The sequence below is a fragment of the Coregonus clupeaformis genome, chromosome 29, assembly GCF_020615455.1.
Source record: "Coregonus clupeaformis isolate EN_2021a chromosome 29, ASM2061545v1, whole genome shotgun sequence".
Classification (NCBI taxonomy): Eukaryota; Metazoa; Chordata; class Actinopteri; order Salmoniformes; family Salmonidae; genus Coregonus; species Coregonus clupeaformis.
The window spans coordinates 26,957,407-26,975,344 of NC_059220.1; the positions used below are offsets into that span (position 1 = coordinate 26,957,407).

At 45.1% G+C, this 17,938-nt stretch overlaps 1 protein-coding gene across 1 annotated transcript in view; it reads right to left on the reverse strand.

The window, feature by feature from the left end:
- LOC121544953 (dnaJ homolog subfamily C member 17) overlaps positions 1-17,938 on the reverse strand; it is a 58,051-nt gene that overhangs the window by 31,188 nt on the left and 8,925 nt on the right. Inside the window, exons 2-10 of the mRNA XM_041855222.1 lie at positions 17,115-17,184; positions 15,472-15,530; positions 15,259-15,346; positions 15,070-15,146; positions 14,302-14,428; positions 10,773-10,822; positions 8,885-8,962; positions 6,810-6,890; positions 6,046-6,183 (exon numbers count right to left, since the gene is read on the reverse strand). Coding sequence (XP_041711156.1) covers positions 6,046-6,183; positions 6,810-6,890; positions 8,885-8,962; positions 10,773-10,822; positions 14,302-14,428; positions 15,070-15,146; positions 15,259-15,346; positions 15,472-15,530; positions 17,115-17,184 — 768 coding nt within the window. The remainder of the gene's footprint in view (positions 1-6,045; positions 6,184-6,809; positions 6,891-8,884; positions 8,963-10,772; positions 10,823-14,301; positions 14,429-15,069; positions 15,147-15,258; positions 15,347-15,471; positions 15,531-17,114; positions 17,185-17,938) is intronic.

The window sequence follows — 17,938 nt, forward strand, 5'->3', positions numbered from 1 at the left end:
ACACGGGACGAGACTCGTAAACAACAAGAGCACAATACACGGTACTCACGAGACCAACGGACATGGGACAATAATAGACAAGGACAATGGGGAACAGAGGGCACATATATACACATACTAATACATTTTAGTCATTTAGCAGACACTCTTATCCAGAGCGACTTACAGGAGCAATTAGGGTTAAGTGCCTTGCTCAAGGGCACGTCGACAGATTTTTTACCTAGTCGGCTCGGGGATTAGAACCAGCGACCTTTCGGTTACTGGCCCAATGCTCTTAACCACTAAGCTACCTGCCGCCCTATCTAATCAGAGGGAATGGGAACCAGGTGTGCGTAATGAGACAAGACAGTCCGGGGTTGGTGGTAATGATCCATGTCAGTGACGCCTACCGGTGACGTAGACCTCCGGAACTGGTGAATGGAATGAGCCGTAACATATAAAGGGGGTACCGGTACCGTAACATGTACATATTACCCCAATTACCTCGACTAACTGGTGCCCCCACACATTGACTCGATACCGGTACACACTGTATATAGCCTCGCTATTGTTATTTTTACTGCTGCGCTTTAATTTGTTACTTTTATTTCATATTATTTTATATTGTATATTTCTGTGATTTTTTTGGGGTATTCTTTCTTAAAACTGCATTGTTGGTTAAGGGCTTGTAAGTAAGCATTTCACTGTACGGTCTACACCTGTTGTATTCGGCGCATGTGACAAATACAATTTGATTTGACACTTAGTTTTCAAGGTCCTGAAGCTGTGACGTATTGGCATCCTTGCCATTCCGTTGTGTGGGGAGGGTAATATCTTCTCTGCACGCATCTTAGAGGCCCCACTCGAAGGTGCACGAAGGACCCCCATTCTCTCTTTGCCAACAACACAGTGAAAACAAACACTTAGCTCTGCTTCCAATAAAGCCGGTGGTTGGCGGGCTGCAACCTCAGCCAGGCCGCAGGTTCGAGCCCCAAAACCCCGGCACTGTTTTCTTAGCTGTAAATCGGAGTCCTTCGCTCTGATGAGTGGCACGAGAGGGGAAAGTGGCGAGGGGTAATGTGATACTTCCACATGTGCTGCTAGGGCCGAGGAGGCTGGGCACCAGAGCCATCCATTACCAGCAAGGCTCCTGATGAGAGTTTAAACAATACCTGCTGAATAAACAGGGCTTGACGCGCCCCCCATCACCCCCAGTCCTGGGCCCACTCACCCACCTGCCAGGGGAGCTGGGAGAGAGCCACAGCCAGCACCACAGCGGGGGGCTGTCAGGAAAGGAAATTAGTGGGGCAAAGCCAAAAGCAGTCACATTCCAGGGGTCCCTCAGGCGCTACAGAGAACTTCACTAGCCATGAGTGTCCTGCTGCTGGCAGACAGTTAAACAGCGTTTGCACGTCAACAATCCAATGGAGGCACTGAAGTTTGTGGGTACATCTGTACTTTATATCCGTTTCATGCATCTTTCAGGAAAACCAATTGTTATGTCTTTCAGTGTATTGTATGTTTTATGAGAATAATAACACATTGTGAAACACTGTTAGACCAGTGTGTTCTGTAACCCTTTTAACTGTGTGGAAGATCAGTGGTTTGGGGAAAGAATTACTCGCATCAACATTTTAGATGGCTTGTATAATACTGTTTACACACTTTGATGGACTGACAGAGATGTTTGGTTTTCTAACAGTGATGAGCCGCCATAGAGGCCATATTAAAGCCCTGTCTGAGGAATTACACCTTACATTACATGAGACAACTAGAAGTAGCTAGTTCATGTCAGAGACCGACATGTGGGCACAAATTAGACAGACATTCCAAGCCAACTGAACCATCCATTAATTCAGACAGGTTTACTTTGAAAGTTACTGCTATTATATAAAACTGGAACTTGAGGGAAGCACTGAATTGCTATGATGAACAGCGTGGAGCACACCTGCATCACAGAGAGGTTACTGAATAGCTTAAGGTGTGGCTTGACGAAGTCAACCTTTATTCTCCACTTAACTTGGATCAACAGAACAAGCAATCCATTCATAATGAACGTTAACTGGGACAGTTTACCTGGCCCTTATTAGGCTAGATGTGATGTCTTGGCTTTCTGGTTAAGGACTTTGATATAATTTGCTCTGGTGCCCAGATCTACATGGCCTCTTACCCAGATTCTCCACAATGGCATAACACGCCTCTGGGACAGTGGGCCTACTGTCTCCTTCCTCCATCATACCATAGTAATCAGACACAAACAGAACTCACACACACTGTCCAAAGACCAAGAGGGGTCACGTAAAGTTATTCTCAACAAATGCCCAAACTCACACTGATGTGAGAAGAAATGTAATTGGATGACAAATTATGTTGCCGCTGTGCAAAAATGACCAAACATTTTAAACTGTGAGGTACCCCATCCCATCTGGTACCACTTTTCCCCAAAATTCCAAACTTGCTATCATACAGAATACCACAAAAGCCTGCCATCTTACAAAAGATGGTGGATTTTTTTTTTTTTAAATTTTTTTGGGGGGAATATTGTTTTGACAACTGATACATTCCTACTCCTACTGTAATTGCATCTGGCAGTGCAACCTAATGCTACTGAAAATATGCAACACGCTTCACTGGGGTTTGCAGCGTGAGGGGCGGTTCTGAAACTGATATTGTTTATGGAACTCTGCATAGTGTCAGGACACACTAGAGAGCTACAGATTCACACATTTCTCTCCCATTTAAAGACGAATTAGGGCCAAGGCAGCACAATAGCACTGCTTCGCATGATATCCATGATACACTTGGGCATCGTAAGACCTTGGGAAGAAGACAAAACCATCAAAGATCTCAAAAGTTCAACATCCAGTGATTAAAACAAGCAAGAGAGTTGATCAAGTTCACATGCAATGTGCAACTTTAGTCCACAGAGGAAAAACACTGAGTTAGCAATGTAGAAACAGCGTCCCATGCCCCTTTGCTCCTTTTAACTGTTCCATGAAGAAGAATGCAGGGGTTTCCAGTGCTCCCAGATCTCATTGAGATAGTCCAGTTATCTCGCCACCTCCTTCTCTATTCCCTGTCCAAGCTAAAGCAGTTAAATGAATTCATGCTGATAACAGCTGGCAACAGATGTAAATTAACCAATCTGCTATATTAGTCCTTTTGATCTCTAAACGGCCTCTTCCAGGAAGTCAGAACACTAGAAGTTGTTATCTCCGTCCGGAAAGAGCCAGCGCTACAGCCAGCTGCAGCAAGACTACACTCAGCATACCAGGGCCCAGACAGACTTAGGGCTATTTTAGGTGAGCTTGCACTTTATTCAGCAAAAGGAAGCTAGCAGTTCCGATATGATGGAAAAACCATCCAAGAATAGATGAAACGCTAGATCTGGTTCATGTCGTGACAGGCTCGAAGTCGAAGATTCCTCGAAGATTAAATAAACAGAGCTGTATCAAGCACTGAGATAAGTCTTTATCAGAATAAATACTCTAAAAATAAAATATGCTAAACTATTGTTCTAAATTGGGGACACAATGATGTATGACTTCCAAAGACATGATTATGCTACAAGTTCTTCTGATAGGGAATAGGATACAGATGGTTGAATGTGGACATCAAACTCCAGAGATTCTGGGAGGTAAAGGCTGAACTATGAGTAATATTGACACTGTGTGAATCCCTGTAGTTTGACAGCAAATGTGAGGAGTTCTGGGGGACAGCTCTAACACTTCATTCACCATAATTAAACTCTGTACTTTCCATTGTCATGCTAACCACCATTAACACACATCACACAGTTGTCCCTACCATTACATCTATGTAGCTACAGTATAGTTTATTCTTTCTTTCTTTCTTTCTATCTACAATTTACGTAATCCACTCAGAAGTTCTGGAGCAGACACGTAGCTAACTGTGTACATTACACTGCCATTCAATAAAACTTTTCATCAAACGTCAGAGACTGAGAAAAGAACGCTGACTGTTAGAAAACAGCACTATACCACAGAATTATTTACCATACATATATTTCATAAACCTACTCATTTCACAACCTCTCATTATGGGAATGTATTATTGCATGGGGCAGTGATACAAAACATAGCACACTCAGGAGGTGAAACTAAATCCTATCCAAATACAAGGGATTTGAATCAGTCTGGAGCAAGGGGAGCAATTCTCTGCACCATGACCTGGCCGGGACAGGGCCTCTGTTCCTTACCCTGCTTGATCATTAATGTTAAGAAGAACGTAGTGTATTGTCTCTACATGGTGTCCCCTCCTGGTGAAACGCCTGACCCAACACACCCATGTCTTACAGAGAGCCTGTATCATTCACAGGCTTAGAGAATCACTCAGCACAGCAGTACAACATTGCTCATACATGTCACTTCAGGCTCTATCTGTCAAACTTTGCTACAGTCCAGTGTGTGATAGTAGGGGCCCCCAGGGGCCTCTTGGGACTTGTGGGCCCAGGTGCAGCAGCAGCAGGTCCCAGACCAGTGTAAGCAGATTCTCTTATTAAACAGAGTGGAGCAGAGTGTGAAATAATGTGTGTGCGTCCCTGGGCTCCCTGCTGTGCTGGGGCTGGATTGATGAGGTTAAAAAGCAGGTATCAGCACCGCTGCTCCTCTGTGATCGCAACTGGTGACAGTGACGGAGAGAGAGCGAGAAAGGGAGCGAGAGAAAGAAAGGGAGAAAGAAGGAAAAGGAAAGGGGGAGAGATTGGAAGAGAGAGAAAGGGAGATGAAGAAAGAGAGGGAGAGGGAGCGGAGGCAAAGGGAAAGAGAGAGAGAAGCAGTGTTCTGGAACCCAGACAGACTCCTCAGGACCTCCATGGTTCTCCCCAGTCTCCAGTGACCCGGGCCAGTATTACTCATATTCACTGGATCCCCATTATGTCATGTAGGCCTCTTTAGTGAGAAGCGTTCTCACTGAGGGCTAATGTGAAAATTACACTACCATAATCATGTTTTCGTTCTCTGCCTTGAAAAGCTCTGCGAGAGATGAAGCAATCTGCATTGGATATGTGTAAGGCAAAACCGGTTACCATAATAACATGAAAACATATTACTCTGACAAGTCTGAGTGAGTAGGCAGGGCTGTGAACCCTGCGTGGAGTGCTAACCCTGACGAGGGGCCTGAGTCACTGTGCTGTGGTGGGTTGAGAGGTGACACAGTTTATCAGCAGCTCTGGGGAGGGAGAGTCTACTGGTCCAAAACCATGCAGACCCAAACCCAAATACAGCACAGCTTAAAGGAAATGTATGGAAAATCTCTTTATAAAACAAAGTCAATTTTAATATCATTAGTCCTAAATGACCACAGCACTGAAACTAAGTAATGGTGATTATGGACATTGAGACAGACTGAGTCATGTCTAGCTCATGACAAGAGAGGAGCTGAAATGTCCTGTAATCCTCAAACTGACTCAGATCACCTTCATCCTCCACCTACATTTTCCAACTGTGCTGCAACATTTCTCTGACTGGAAAAGGCCTCCAAAGTGCCAGTACGTGATGAAAGCCGACCAGGAGGTTAGCAAAAAGGTGGGCAGACGGACTGCTGGGCTGGGCACCACTCTGGATAGAGAGAGAAAGGGGTAGTCACCCTCTTGTGCCAGCCTGCTATTACGGCACGCTGGTCAGGTCGGGTCACTGTGTGGTTCTGATGGAGCGAGGCATTCCATGGGTCTCCCTGGTGGGTCAGCCCTTAATGAGAGGCGGGCCATGGGCTGGGGAACGGGCCAGCGCCGGGCCAACACACTGCTTCTCCAAGCCAAACAAACCTAAGCCCATTTAACCAAACACATTGCCCTGAGCCATAGTGCAAGTGCCGGGGCAATATTTGCTCACTGATACGAAAATAAAACTGCAGACGTTTACATACTTCTCTTTACGGGATCGTTTTAAGAAATGTTATTTTGATTGAACGCCAAGTACATGGGGATATTTGGTAACATAGGGCTTACATTATCGTTGATGGGAGAGGAGGAGAATTAGGTCTAAGCACATTCAGGTTGGGGAGAGGTTGCCCTGCTCGTGGTGAAGGTTGCCCCTGGTTACATACCTGTATAGGCGGGAAGTACTGTCCAGTTGTTTGCTGAACCTGCGACACAACTGGGGTGATGACTTCAGGCTGTCCCTCAAGCCACGAGATCTTCAGTGGGTTTGCTGTAACGCCACTCTCGTTCTTATATGCCAGTTCCTGGAGAAAACAAAGGAGTAGAGTTAGACCCAGTGTGACATGACCTGCTGACAAGCCATTCTTTCCCCCATCAACCTCTCTACTCCTTTCAGTTCCATGGAGTTTGTGTGGGGTTTTGTATTGTGTATTTGAAACACACGTGGGGTGAACTTTAGATACCCCCAACCCCCCTAGCAGCGCAAGGACCCTGAGATCTCCAGACAGAGAGACTGAAACCACAGGCCCCGAGTCTGGCTCCCCAGGGGACAGCAGATATGTTCTCTTGAGGGGAACCACACGGCACACCAGAGCCCACAACAAAACAGCACACGACAACAAAGGGGCAGAGGACTCAGACAGTCTGAACAATGAGGTGGCTCAGCCCTTCTGTTCTCCTGGTTCCCATCAGAACACTCCTCTGTTCTGTCAACTCCCCTGTTCTGTCAACGCACAGAGACTCATCAAAATGTCATCATGGGGGGCCTTGGGCTGGGAAGTTGGTGAGACGCATAGTGCTCAGTGCAAACCAAATAGTAATAAAGCCCAATAAGTAAAAGCTGGTGGGTATTGATTGATTTCAGTGACTTTTCAATACGAATTGAGATGAAATGAGTGTGTATCAATTCTGAAACAAACAGAATACTTACAGCTGCTTTGACGGTTTCAAATTCTACCACAGCACTTCCTCTCTTCTTACTTGATATGAGAACATTTAAAACGTTGCCATACTGAAAGAGACACAGAAACAGAGAGAGTTAGTACTCAATGTTTCCTGAAAGTATATCACATAGCCAGAAATTTGAATAATTTTTAATCAGTAGTAAAAACACAATAGATGACTGGACAGGACTGTAAAACCTTACATTATACAGTGTAGCTCAGTTGGTAGAGCATGGCGCTTGCAATGCCAGGGTTGTGGGTTCGATTCCCACGGGGGGCCAGTATGAAAATGTATGCACTCACTAACTGTAAGTTGCTCTGGATAAGAGCGTCTGCTAAATGACTAAAATGTAAATATCACATCAGAACACCACCTCCAATGGCAATATTAGATTATGCATTTTGAATTGCTGAGTTTTCAAGTTACACAATAACAACTATGCGTAGGACATACTGTGATTTGGCCCACAAGAGATAGTGGGAGGGACCCATTTTGTTCCAGAGAATGAGAAACATTACATTATCCCTAAATGTGGCTCTAAAATTACATGAACCCTACCCTAATGTATTTCTTTATTATTCATTCGCAGAAAAACGTTAACCTCAGTAACATTTGGAAGAGAATCAACTGGGACACTTCGTCATAAACTACTACTTTTATTTATTCAGTTAGCCTGCTCTATATGTGGTGAGAAAACTCAATAAAACATCATGTTCTGGTATGAGCTGAAATTAGCTGTGGCCCTTGTCCAGCTGCCTGCCAGTACAAGTCAGAGACAGGGGAGTACAGGGTAGGAGCAGTCCAGCCTGGGTCAACCACTGACTTCTAACACACACACACACACACACACACAGAGAGGAGCTGGAGAGTGGAGACAGGACTTGGACTGAGTCTCTGACTGCAGTAAAAGCTGATCCGTCTCAGCTGCACTGATAATTACAGAGAGGCTCTTGGCTGATGGAGGCTGGGCTCCTCTGGGTAAAGGCCTGCAGCAGAGAGAAGGCTGCTGGCTGATACAGTATGTCACCTGAAATAGAGGGCTTCTCTCATTAAGCCCACTCCTAAAGAGCCCCAGCAAGGAGGCCTCTAAGAATCCCATTCCGAGGAATCTGCATCTCTGGGAAAAGGACAGGCCTGGAATGCTAATGGACACTGAAAACACTCCACATCATGCCAACAGTGACAAACAGGAGTCTCTGTAGACCCCTATATTATAAATCCAAATTTGTTTCCCTCCAGAGCAGACGTAAGGTTGTGTGAGTCCAAAACACACACACAGTCCCCATTCCCACAAATGGGCGGCTCCTCCTACTCAAGCATTACCTGCCACTCATAAGTAAAAACAACATTTGTTTTCCCACAATCCTTTGACCCAGCCTCCCACGCCTGACTGATTGATTGAGTGCGTGCGGAGGAGAAATTGAAAGTTCAACCTTTTTTCGAGCTTTTGACGTCAGTGACACATGGACTTGCCCTATCCTCATTCCTGCCCAACCTAAGCCCCACCAAAACACCCTTAGCTGGTTGCAGTTCGAGGTGGTACACGGTTGCATGAGAAGAGCACATTTCCTAGCAACTCCCCTGGCACTGCTAAACCTGCCCGGTAACGGGGCACTAACAATGGCGTGCACCACTTTAAGAGGGCACTGCATTGCCCCCAGCGCTTTCACTGCTACTAAACTTAATGGGGCTTGTATAAAGTGGAAAATAAAACCATCTATAACACTGATGTCATGCAGAGCTCAAACGTGAGCTGGACACCAGGCAGGTCTCATTACAGGAGAGTTGGGGTGAGATACAGGTCCGTGATGCAGCAGGGGACAAGCCCTCAGAGATATATTCTACAAGTATGATTATATAACCAGTGTCTCTACTGCTACATTACACATTCAAATAGGACATTTAATATGAGACATACGGTATGAGTCATAGCTCCTTCCAAAAGATGCAGGTGGGAGAAACTGTTGCTCTTAGTAAAAACTGTGTGCCAACTTAAAGTTGGTGGCCTTTTGAATCTCAGCCATGCAGTGATATCTGGTGATTCACGTTCAGGGCACCCACCTTTGATAGAAGGCTCAAAATGAAGTCTTGAGAGTAGCCCCCGTTGGTGTCATCCTCCTTTTTACACTTCCACTTCAACTGAAAGAGAAAAATACATAGAGTTACGAGAGAAAAACCGAGAGCCAAATAACCCATCTTTGGTTATGGAACTTACACTTACTTAATCCTCTTGGTTACTGCTAGCCACAACGCAACACACATCACTAGGCCTTTTAATGAGCACCTAACGCAAAACAGATCGATCCAGAGACGTATATGTGTGGCATGTAGCTAACGTGAGGGTCACTCATTCACAGAGAAATATGTGAGAGTTATTCTGAGAAAACCCCTTGTTAGCTCTGGTCATTATTAGCAAATACCATGTAATAAAGCAATGATCTCTGTAATGTTGGCTGACAGCTGAAAGTTTACTCAATTTACTGTACAGCATTTCAATTGCAAATGTTTCATTTTCCCAGTGCTTAGCTATCTGAGTAAGATGTTATGTAACAGGCTAATTCCATTCATAACCCTGCAGGTTCAAGACTTTATCTCGCTAACTATCTGGAGCAGAATTATCAAAGGCAAGCAGCCAGACTAAAGGTCCAGACCAACACTCTGTTCACTGTCAGAGGGAGCCTTTCTGGGAATTGCCCAGTCTACACACATTTATTTTTCAAACAATTATATTGAAAATGTGCTTTCTCCTCTACCCAACGATAACCTTGTATTCCATTAATCTTCTAACAAGGCGGAACAGATCTTGGGTGATACCCAAATGTCAGGCTGCTCCAGCACGTTGCTGCGGTGTATGTTACTGACAGTCTAAACAACTCTAAAGAGATTGGAGTTCCCTGGCAGTCCCCAACTGCTCTGGTACATTTGATACGCACGCTTGAAAGCCACAAATAACGAAAGATTTTAGAACAAAAACCCTCACAGGAAAAATAACATTAAGTGCATAATCAGAGGTCATATTTCACTCTCTTGTCAAAGAATCTGCCACACTGGGGAGGACAACAATGGTTTATGATCAACTTCCAAATAGCACTGTTGAAATCGATGAGGACTATTAGAAACGTAAGGGTCAATGTCCCCCAGTAGTTTTGAAATTTATTCTACACCAAAATAACATCCGAAAATATTTGTCAAAATTATTCAAAATACTGAAGGAAAGAACAACGCTCTAGGGCCAGAAACAATATGGCTTGAATGTTGTACTATAAAAAAGATACAGATGTAATTAATTTACATCTATCAATATTGCTCCATAACAAAATCTGACTAAATGACGTCTGACTTTGATATTGACTTCTTGCGTGTTCCCAACTATCAGATACAACTGCCCCTTAGAGCAATGTATGGAATAATATTCACATGTACAGTACGTGAATATGATATGTTTAATACCGTAGCAAGACTCAACCCTGACGTTTGTTTTCCTGACACAAACTGATTATTTGGGGGATACACCGTTCTTCATGGGTATCAGATGTTTTAACAATATTAAATACTTAAAGACATTAGCTAACATCCCCTGTGTCCTTTAATAGATGTGGATTGAGTGGTTTCCAAAGGAAATATAATAACCCTCTATTTACGTGGTTACAGCTCTCCTGACGATGGCCTACAGTACACTGGAGAGGAACAGACAGAGGAACAGGACACATACGTACTTGGGGAGGAGTGTATGTGCTCTCCATTATTTCACAAATGTCTTGGTTTCCATCCTAAACCCCTTACTAATGAAATACCTTGGAGGTTCTGGCCATGGTTTAACTCACTTCAGAGATTCCTCAGGAGGACACCAGTATGGAGACTCTCCTCCACCATTCCTTCTCCAAGAATCTCAACCCTACAAGCTGACCCCTCTTCCAATCCCCTGACTAAAAGCAATATTATAACTTACTTTTAATTTGGGGGTCACATTGCTCTTGGAATGCCTTCCAACAGCTGAGTCTGCGAGAGAGCGAGGGAAAGGGAGAGACACAGAGAAAGAGAAAGACAAAGAAACTATTATTTATTCAGGCAGACAAAACATTTCAAAAAGACAAATGAGACGTGCGGTTGGTCGGGGAGGGCTCCGTCACAGTGGTCAAGACATTGTTGTCCCATCATTGGGAGACGGACAGGACCGCTTGTCTCGCATCACCGCAGGTCATACATGATCAGCCTTTGGTTGTTCATCCCCCAACCGTACTGGTCCCAAGCCTGCTGACCCGCCGGGCGCCTCCGGAGTCGTAACAGGGCGTTGTTCCAGGAAGTCCTTACCGCAGAGGCCCGGTGAGGCCCAATCGCGTGCGAGCAGAGATACAGATGGTCTCAGTGAAGACGTGCTGACCTTGCATGACTTAGTGTGTAGCCACAATGGGGGGCCAGGCCAAGACCTCATCATCTCCCACAACCTTGACTCCCATCACATCCCTTTATTAGACATTTAGACAACGGTTTATGATGGCTCCAGCCCAGAACCAGCATATTTCCCCCCCAAACGCAAATGTGATATTAAGAGGTAGAATGCTAGTCAACCAGATGATGAAGCTGTATATGTTCTGTTAGGTCTGTATTATGTAGCTAGGTTATTTCTCTGCCAAAGGACAAAAATAGGCCTTTCATACTAATATTACAAACAGTTTTGTGTTCCTAAGCAACATAACATATTCTAAGTCAAAGAACATTCCATTGTTGTTCAGTCCAGACGGGCTGGGTACTGTATAATATATGTCCGACTGGCCGCTCACTGCCCTGTTGACTGGCCTGGTTCAGTAGACAGGCTTGGCAGTGCGTCTCATAGACAGCACCATGGGCAAAAAAATACATTAGAGGGTAACAAGGCAGTCAGTGCAGTGTTGAGTGACTGGTGTGGTTCAGAGCCATACAGAGAGAGAGTTAGGCCAATGCGGTTGAACGTTCCAAGAGCGGCACTTTCTTCTCCATAGCTGTTGCTAAGTGATATTTAACGCTTCCTATGAAGATGTCCAGTGAAAGCAGATATGCAGTTTGTTGACACAACAACACAGTAAAGACTTGGATACACATTATCCAGAATGCTAATCAATAAAAATGTCTATTAAATGTGTTACTCTGTTTTGCTTGTTTACAGCGGGTCATTTCATAGGGAACTGTCAGAGGCATTCTCGTACTGTTATTTATTTTATTTTTACCTTTATTTAACTAGGCAAGTCAGTTAAGAACAAATTCTTATTTACAATGACGGCCTACACCGGCCAAACCCGGATGACGCTGGGCCAATTGTGCGCCGCCCTATGGGACTCCCAATCACGTCCGGTTGTGATACAGCCTGGAATCAAACCAGGGGGTCTGTAGTGACGCCTCAAGCACTGAGATGCAGTGCCTTAGACCGCTGCGCCACTCGGGAGCCCGAGTTACATCACCAACATTTCAAGAATAAAGTTCTATATGGGCGCTGGAGCACCACATTGGCCTGAGCAGCTCAGACTGTGACAGCACAGGGAGTGCATATCAAATCAAAAGAAATTGTATGTCACATGCGCCGAATACAACAGGTGTAGACCTTACCGTGAAATGCTTACTTACAAGCCCTTAACCAACAATGCAGTTCAAGAAATAGAGTTAAGAAAATATTTACTAAATAAATGAACGTAACATTTTTTTATTAAATTAAAAGTAACAATAACGAGGCTATATACTGGGGGTACGGTACCGAGTAAATGTGCGGGGGTACAGGTTAGTCGAGGTAATTTGTACATGTAGGTGGGGGTAAAGTGACTATGCATAGATAATAAACAGCGAGTAGCAGCAGTGTAAAAACAAAGGGAGGGGGGAGGTATATACAGTGGGGTAAAAAAGTATTTAGTCAGCCACCAATTGTGCAAGTTCTCCCACTTAAAAAGATGAGAGAGGCCTGTAATGTTCATCATAGGTACATGACAACTATGACAGACAAATTGAGAAATTTTTTTCCAGAAAATCACATTGTTAGATTTTTAATTAATTTATTTGCAAATTATGGTGGAAAAAAAGTATTTGGTCACCTACAAACAAGCAAGATTTCTGGCTCTCACAGACCTGTAACTTCTTATTTAAGAGGCTCCTCTGTCCTCCACTCGTTACCTGAATTAATGGCACCTGTTTGAACTTGTTATCAGTATAAAAGACACCTGTCCACAACCTCAAACAGTCACACTACAAACTCCACTATGGCCAAGACCAAAGAGCTGTCAAAGGACACCAGAAACAAAATTGTAGACCTGCACCAGGCTGGGAAGACTGAATCTGCAATAAGTAAGCAGCTTGGTTTGAAGAAATCAACTGTGGGAGCAATTATTAGGAAATGGAAGACATACAAGACCACTGATAATCTCCCTCGATCTGGGGCTCCACGCAAGATCTCACCCCGTGGGGTCAAAATGATCACAAGAACGGTGAGCAAAAATCCCAGAACCACACAGGGGGACCTAGTGAGTGACCTGCAGAGAGCTGGGACCAAAGTAACAAAGCCTACCATCAGTAACACACTACGCCGCCAGGGACTCAAATCCTGCAGTGCCAGGCGTGTCCCCCTGCTTAAGCCAGTACATGTCCAGGCCCGTCTGAAGTTTGCTAGAGTGCATTTGGATGATCCAGAAGAGGATTGGGAGAATGTCATATGGTCAGATGAAACCAAAATGTAACTTTTTGGTAAAAACTCAACTCGTCGTGTTTGGAGGACAAAGAATGCTGAGTTGCATCCAAAGAACACCATACCTACTGTGAAGCATGGGGGTGGAAACATCATGCTTTGGGGCTGTTTTTATGCAAAGGGACCAGGACGACTGATCCGTGTAAAGGAAAGAATGAATGGGGCCATGTATCGTGAGATTTTGAGTGAAAACCTCCTTCCATCAACAAGGGCATTGAAGATGAAATGTGGCTGGGTCTTTCAGCATGACAATGATTCCAAACACACCGCCCGGGCCACGAAGGAGTGGCTTCGTAAGAAGCATTTCAAGGTCCTGGAGTGGCATAGCCAGTCTCCAGATCTCAACCCCATAGAACATCTTTGGAGGGAGTTGAAAGTCTGTGTTGCCCAGCGACAGCCCCAAAACATAACTGCTCTAGAGGAGATCTGCATGGAGGAATGGGCCAAAATACCAGCAACAGTGTGTGAAAACCTTGTGAAGACTTACAGAAAACGTTTGACCTGTGTCATTACCAACAAAGGGTATATAACAAAGTATTGAGAAACTTTTGTTATTGACCAAATACTTATTTTCCACCATAATTTGCAAATAAATTCATTAAAAATCCTACAATGTGATTTTCTGGATTCTTTTTTTTCTCATTTTGTCTGTCATAGTTGACGTGTACCTATGATGAAATTTACAGGCCTCTCTCATCTTTTTAAGTGGGAGAACTTGCACAATTGGTGGCTGACTAAATACTTTTTTTCCCCACTGTAGCTCTAGGTGCTGTACCTGTAGATGTGTAGTCTGATGTGCCTGTGTGGTGGAGCTGTGTCTCCCTCTCCCTCTGGATCTGTTCCTTGATCAGCCTCTGTTCTTCCTGCAGCTGCCTGGAGCCCTCCTCTCTCAGACGGGCAATCTGACAGGACAACAACCCCAGGGTTAACAATGAACGGTGTTTCCTCTGACACATTGGTGTGGCTGGCTTCTTCTGGGTTAAGCAGGCGGGTGTTAAGAAGCGCTGTTTGGCAGGTCATGTTTCGGAGGATGCATGACTCAACCTTCGCCTCCCGAGCCCATTGGGGAGTTGCAGCGATGAGACAAGATCAAAATTGGGGAGAAAAATAAGTACAAAATAAAACACTTCTGCGAGATATCGCTGCGGCTTCGTTGTTTGCCCACGTCTTTAGTGAATTTCAAGGTCAATCAAGGGAAACATGTGAAAGTGTGCGTTATAACAGCGATAGGCTCAGCTGTTTGAGAGGGTGTGAGGGCCGAGGAGAGTGGAGGTGGCTGTTTGTGTTACCTTCACTAAGCCAGTGATTCAAACAGCTGTACTCTGGGGCTGACTGTGTGTGGTGCAGTGTTCAGGAGGTTGAGCAGTTGAGCTGAGCATGTATTGTATATTCTGCTTCATCCATCCTCCAGGATGCCTATTGTTTTTGCCACCTCACTTCTCTAGGCTTGACTGTGTGTGGGTGAGGGATTGGCATTCAAGTGAAACAGTCCTGTATAATCTGTTCTTCTAGGGTCAGAGTAGGAAACTAGGATCTTTCTTACCTCCTCCTCTAGAGTTCTGGTGTTTTGGAACTGCTCTGCACTATGGGCCTCAGCCTGGCGTTCTCTGGCCTCCAAGTCTGTGAAAATCACACACACACACACACACACACAGTTAGCATCATCCTAAATCGCCAGTTTTGTGTTACTGAGGGAAGTGCTTGTTGAGTTGGCACAGGTCTGAGGGCTCACCTAGCTTGATCTTCCTCCTCTTAGCATCTAGCTTGTTGTTTCTCTCCTCTGCTTGTTTCTTGGCAGCGCATATCTTATCGTAAGCAGCCTGAAACAGAGGAGAGGAGGACAGTTTGATGTGATGAACAGTTGGAGAGAAGAGGGAAAGAGGGCCTGGTGGGGGGTATGGATGATGGGTGTGTATCAGACAGACAGAGAGGACAGAAGTCTTACCCTGGCAGCAGCATCAGTCAGCACCTCTAGGGCCTGGGACAGCTGGTGGAAGAGATCAGCTGCGGAGGAAACACCAAGGACACTGTCATATTTTAGAGATAATAAATACTGTACAATACATAGAAACATACACAATCTCATATTCCTGCTCAGTGAGGACTTAAGATGTGGTTAAGGGGGCCATAGTGTATGTGTAGAATGTTAGTTTTAAAAACAGCAACCAAATGGAACAAAGGTTAACAACGCAAGGTAATGATACTTTAGTGAGCTGCTAACACGCGAGGGGAGAGAGAGGGAGAGACCGGGGGGGCTGTGCGTTGCATGTAGAGGACCGAAATGAGGCAGGGTTTAAAAAACGAGCAGGCGTGTGCTCTCTGTGATGTCTCCTTGCCAACGCAGGACCCAGGGCTGACATAAACGGAGACATTTCCTGCGTTAAAATGTGCCTGGAGTCTCACGAAACCTGGTTCCCCAATGATCCACTCACACTTTTCCCACATAAATCCACCCAGGCCTCTCAATCCATCTCCCATTAGGGAGCCCTAAGGGGCCACAGGGGCAATCACAAGTACCACGCAAATCCCCGGCGCTCGCCTCTATCCACCCCCCCCAGCACCGCAAACCCCCAGCTCATAACAGCCCCACTACTGCACGCTTAATCACTCACTTATGGGAGTTTTTTTCCCCTATCTAACGGGCCTCTACTGTTACTCCCTGTGATAAAAGCAGCACACAAACAGCAGGCTCTAGAGACTTTGCTGCAAGTGGACGGGTAAAGTTACCTACGCACATGGAGCAGAGCTGGCTGAATGAAAGCCTGCTGGAGTGCCACATTGTCTGGAGCAGCTCAGACTGTTACAGCACAGGGGGTGTATATGGGGGGGGTGGAACGTCACCCCCACCTCAACACCCCCCCATCGCTTCGGGCTACAGTCTCAGGGCTCTTAACCTCTCGTGTGAGTGGGTAAATCAGTGCATGTGATGTGAAAGAGCATAATCTTCAACATCTCCTTTTAATTTCTGGGAAATCGAGCAGTTTTATTCCACTCAGCCCCCCATTACCCCCTTCTTTCCCATTTTTGACTTAATCAGGAATAGTAAGAGGCATCCAGCAACCGCACAAACCTCACTTGAAAACATGCCTTACGACATGCCTTCGCCACGGTGCCTTTTTTCCCCTGACAGAGAATTATATTGAAACTTCCAAAACTGATTGTTGACGTTTGTTGGCGACAGGCCGCGGAGTGCCAAAGGGGCTGACTGGGTAAACGCTAGTCATGCTGTCTGGCTGGGGCTGGCCCGCATGGCTGGAGGGCTTGTGGGAAGGCTCTGCTCTGGTTAGTCGTGGAGGTCCATCTGGCAGCAAGGTCAGACTCTAGAGGGTTTAGTGGAGGAGATGTCAGCATGTAATGTTGTGGGTTAGGAGAGTAGATGTCACCATGGTGCCTGTTGACAGGGCCACACTGCACATGAATACCCATGTTAACCTCCCAGTCATACAAGACACTGAACACACACACACACTATATTCTCACAGCGTGTGTCAGGTCACAATCATGGACGTAGCTGGTGGTGATGGAGTTCAGGTTTTACAATCTGCTACAGAGGCAGAAGGCCGATACACAAGGTGTCATTTCACTCACCTGCTTTTGGGTTGTCTGGGTTCTTATCTGGATGGCATGTCAAGGCTTTCTGTCGGTAGGCTTTCTTGATCTACAGAAGAAAAGGGGAGAATGAAATCAGTCAGAGTGTTTACTCTTTTAGTAATAATAATAATAATAATATGCCATTTAGCAGACGCTTTTATCCAAAGCGACTTACAGTCATGCGTGCATACATTTTTTTTTTTGTGTATGGGTGGTCCCGGGGATCGAACCCACTACCTTGGCGTTACAAGCGCCGTGCTCTACCAGCTGAGCTACAGAGGACCACATGGATGCATGGACTTAGGTCCGCACATTATTATTCACATTGTTATGTCCCAGTCCACTATGTTCAGTATCAAATGTTGTGGTTTTAACTCTCCAGACAGAAAAACAGGTCTCCCTCGTCCAATAACCTGGAATGGCCAGATCCTCTATCACTGTGTTGTGTTGTTGTTTTTAACTGCCCCCAGAGTGGATTCATATTTTTGTAGATGCATGCAGTTAGTTCTTCATTTTGTGCACCTTGGTTGGACTTTGTGGTAGAGACTGTACTTTGTTGTTGTTTTTGAAAGAATGCCTTCAGGGTTGTTTTTCCTGAATATTCCAAACCGCTGTATGCATCTTGGCAATCTAGAATCTCTGAAATATATTTCCAACACGATTATTCTTTTTCATGCCATCACTGGCCCGAAAAGTGAAATGTGTATAAAAATGAAGGTCTCCTGGAAACATAATAAAAAGATGAGTAACATTTTGATATGACGGTACAGGGGGTGGAAACGTGTTCAGTGGTTGATAGGGAGTTTAGGCTCTGTTTCAAA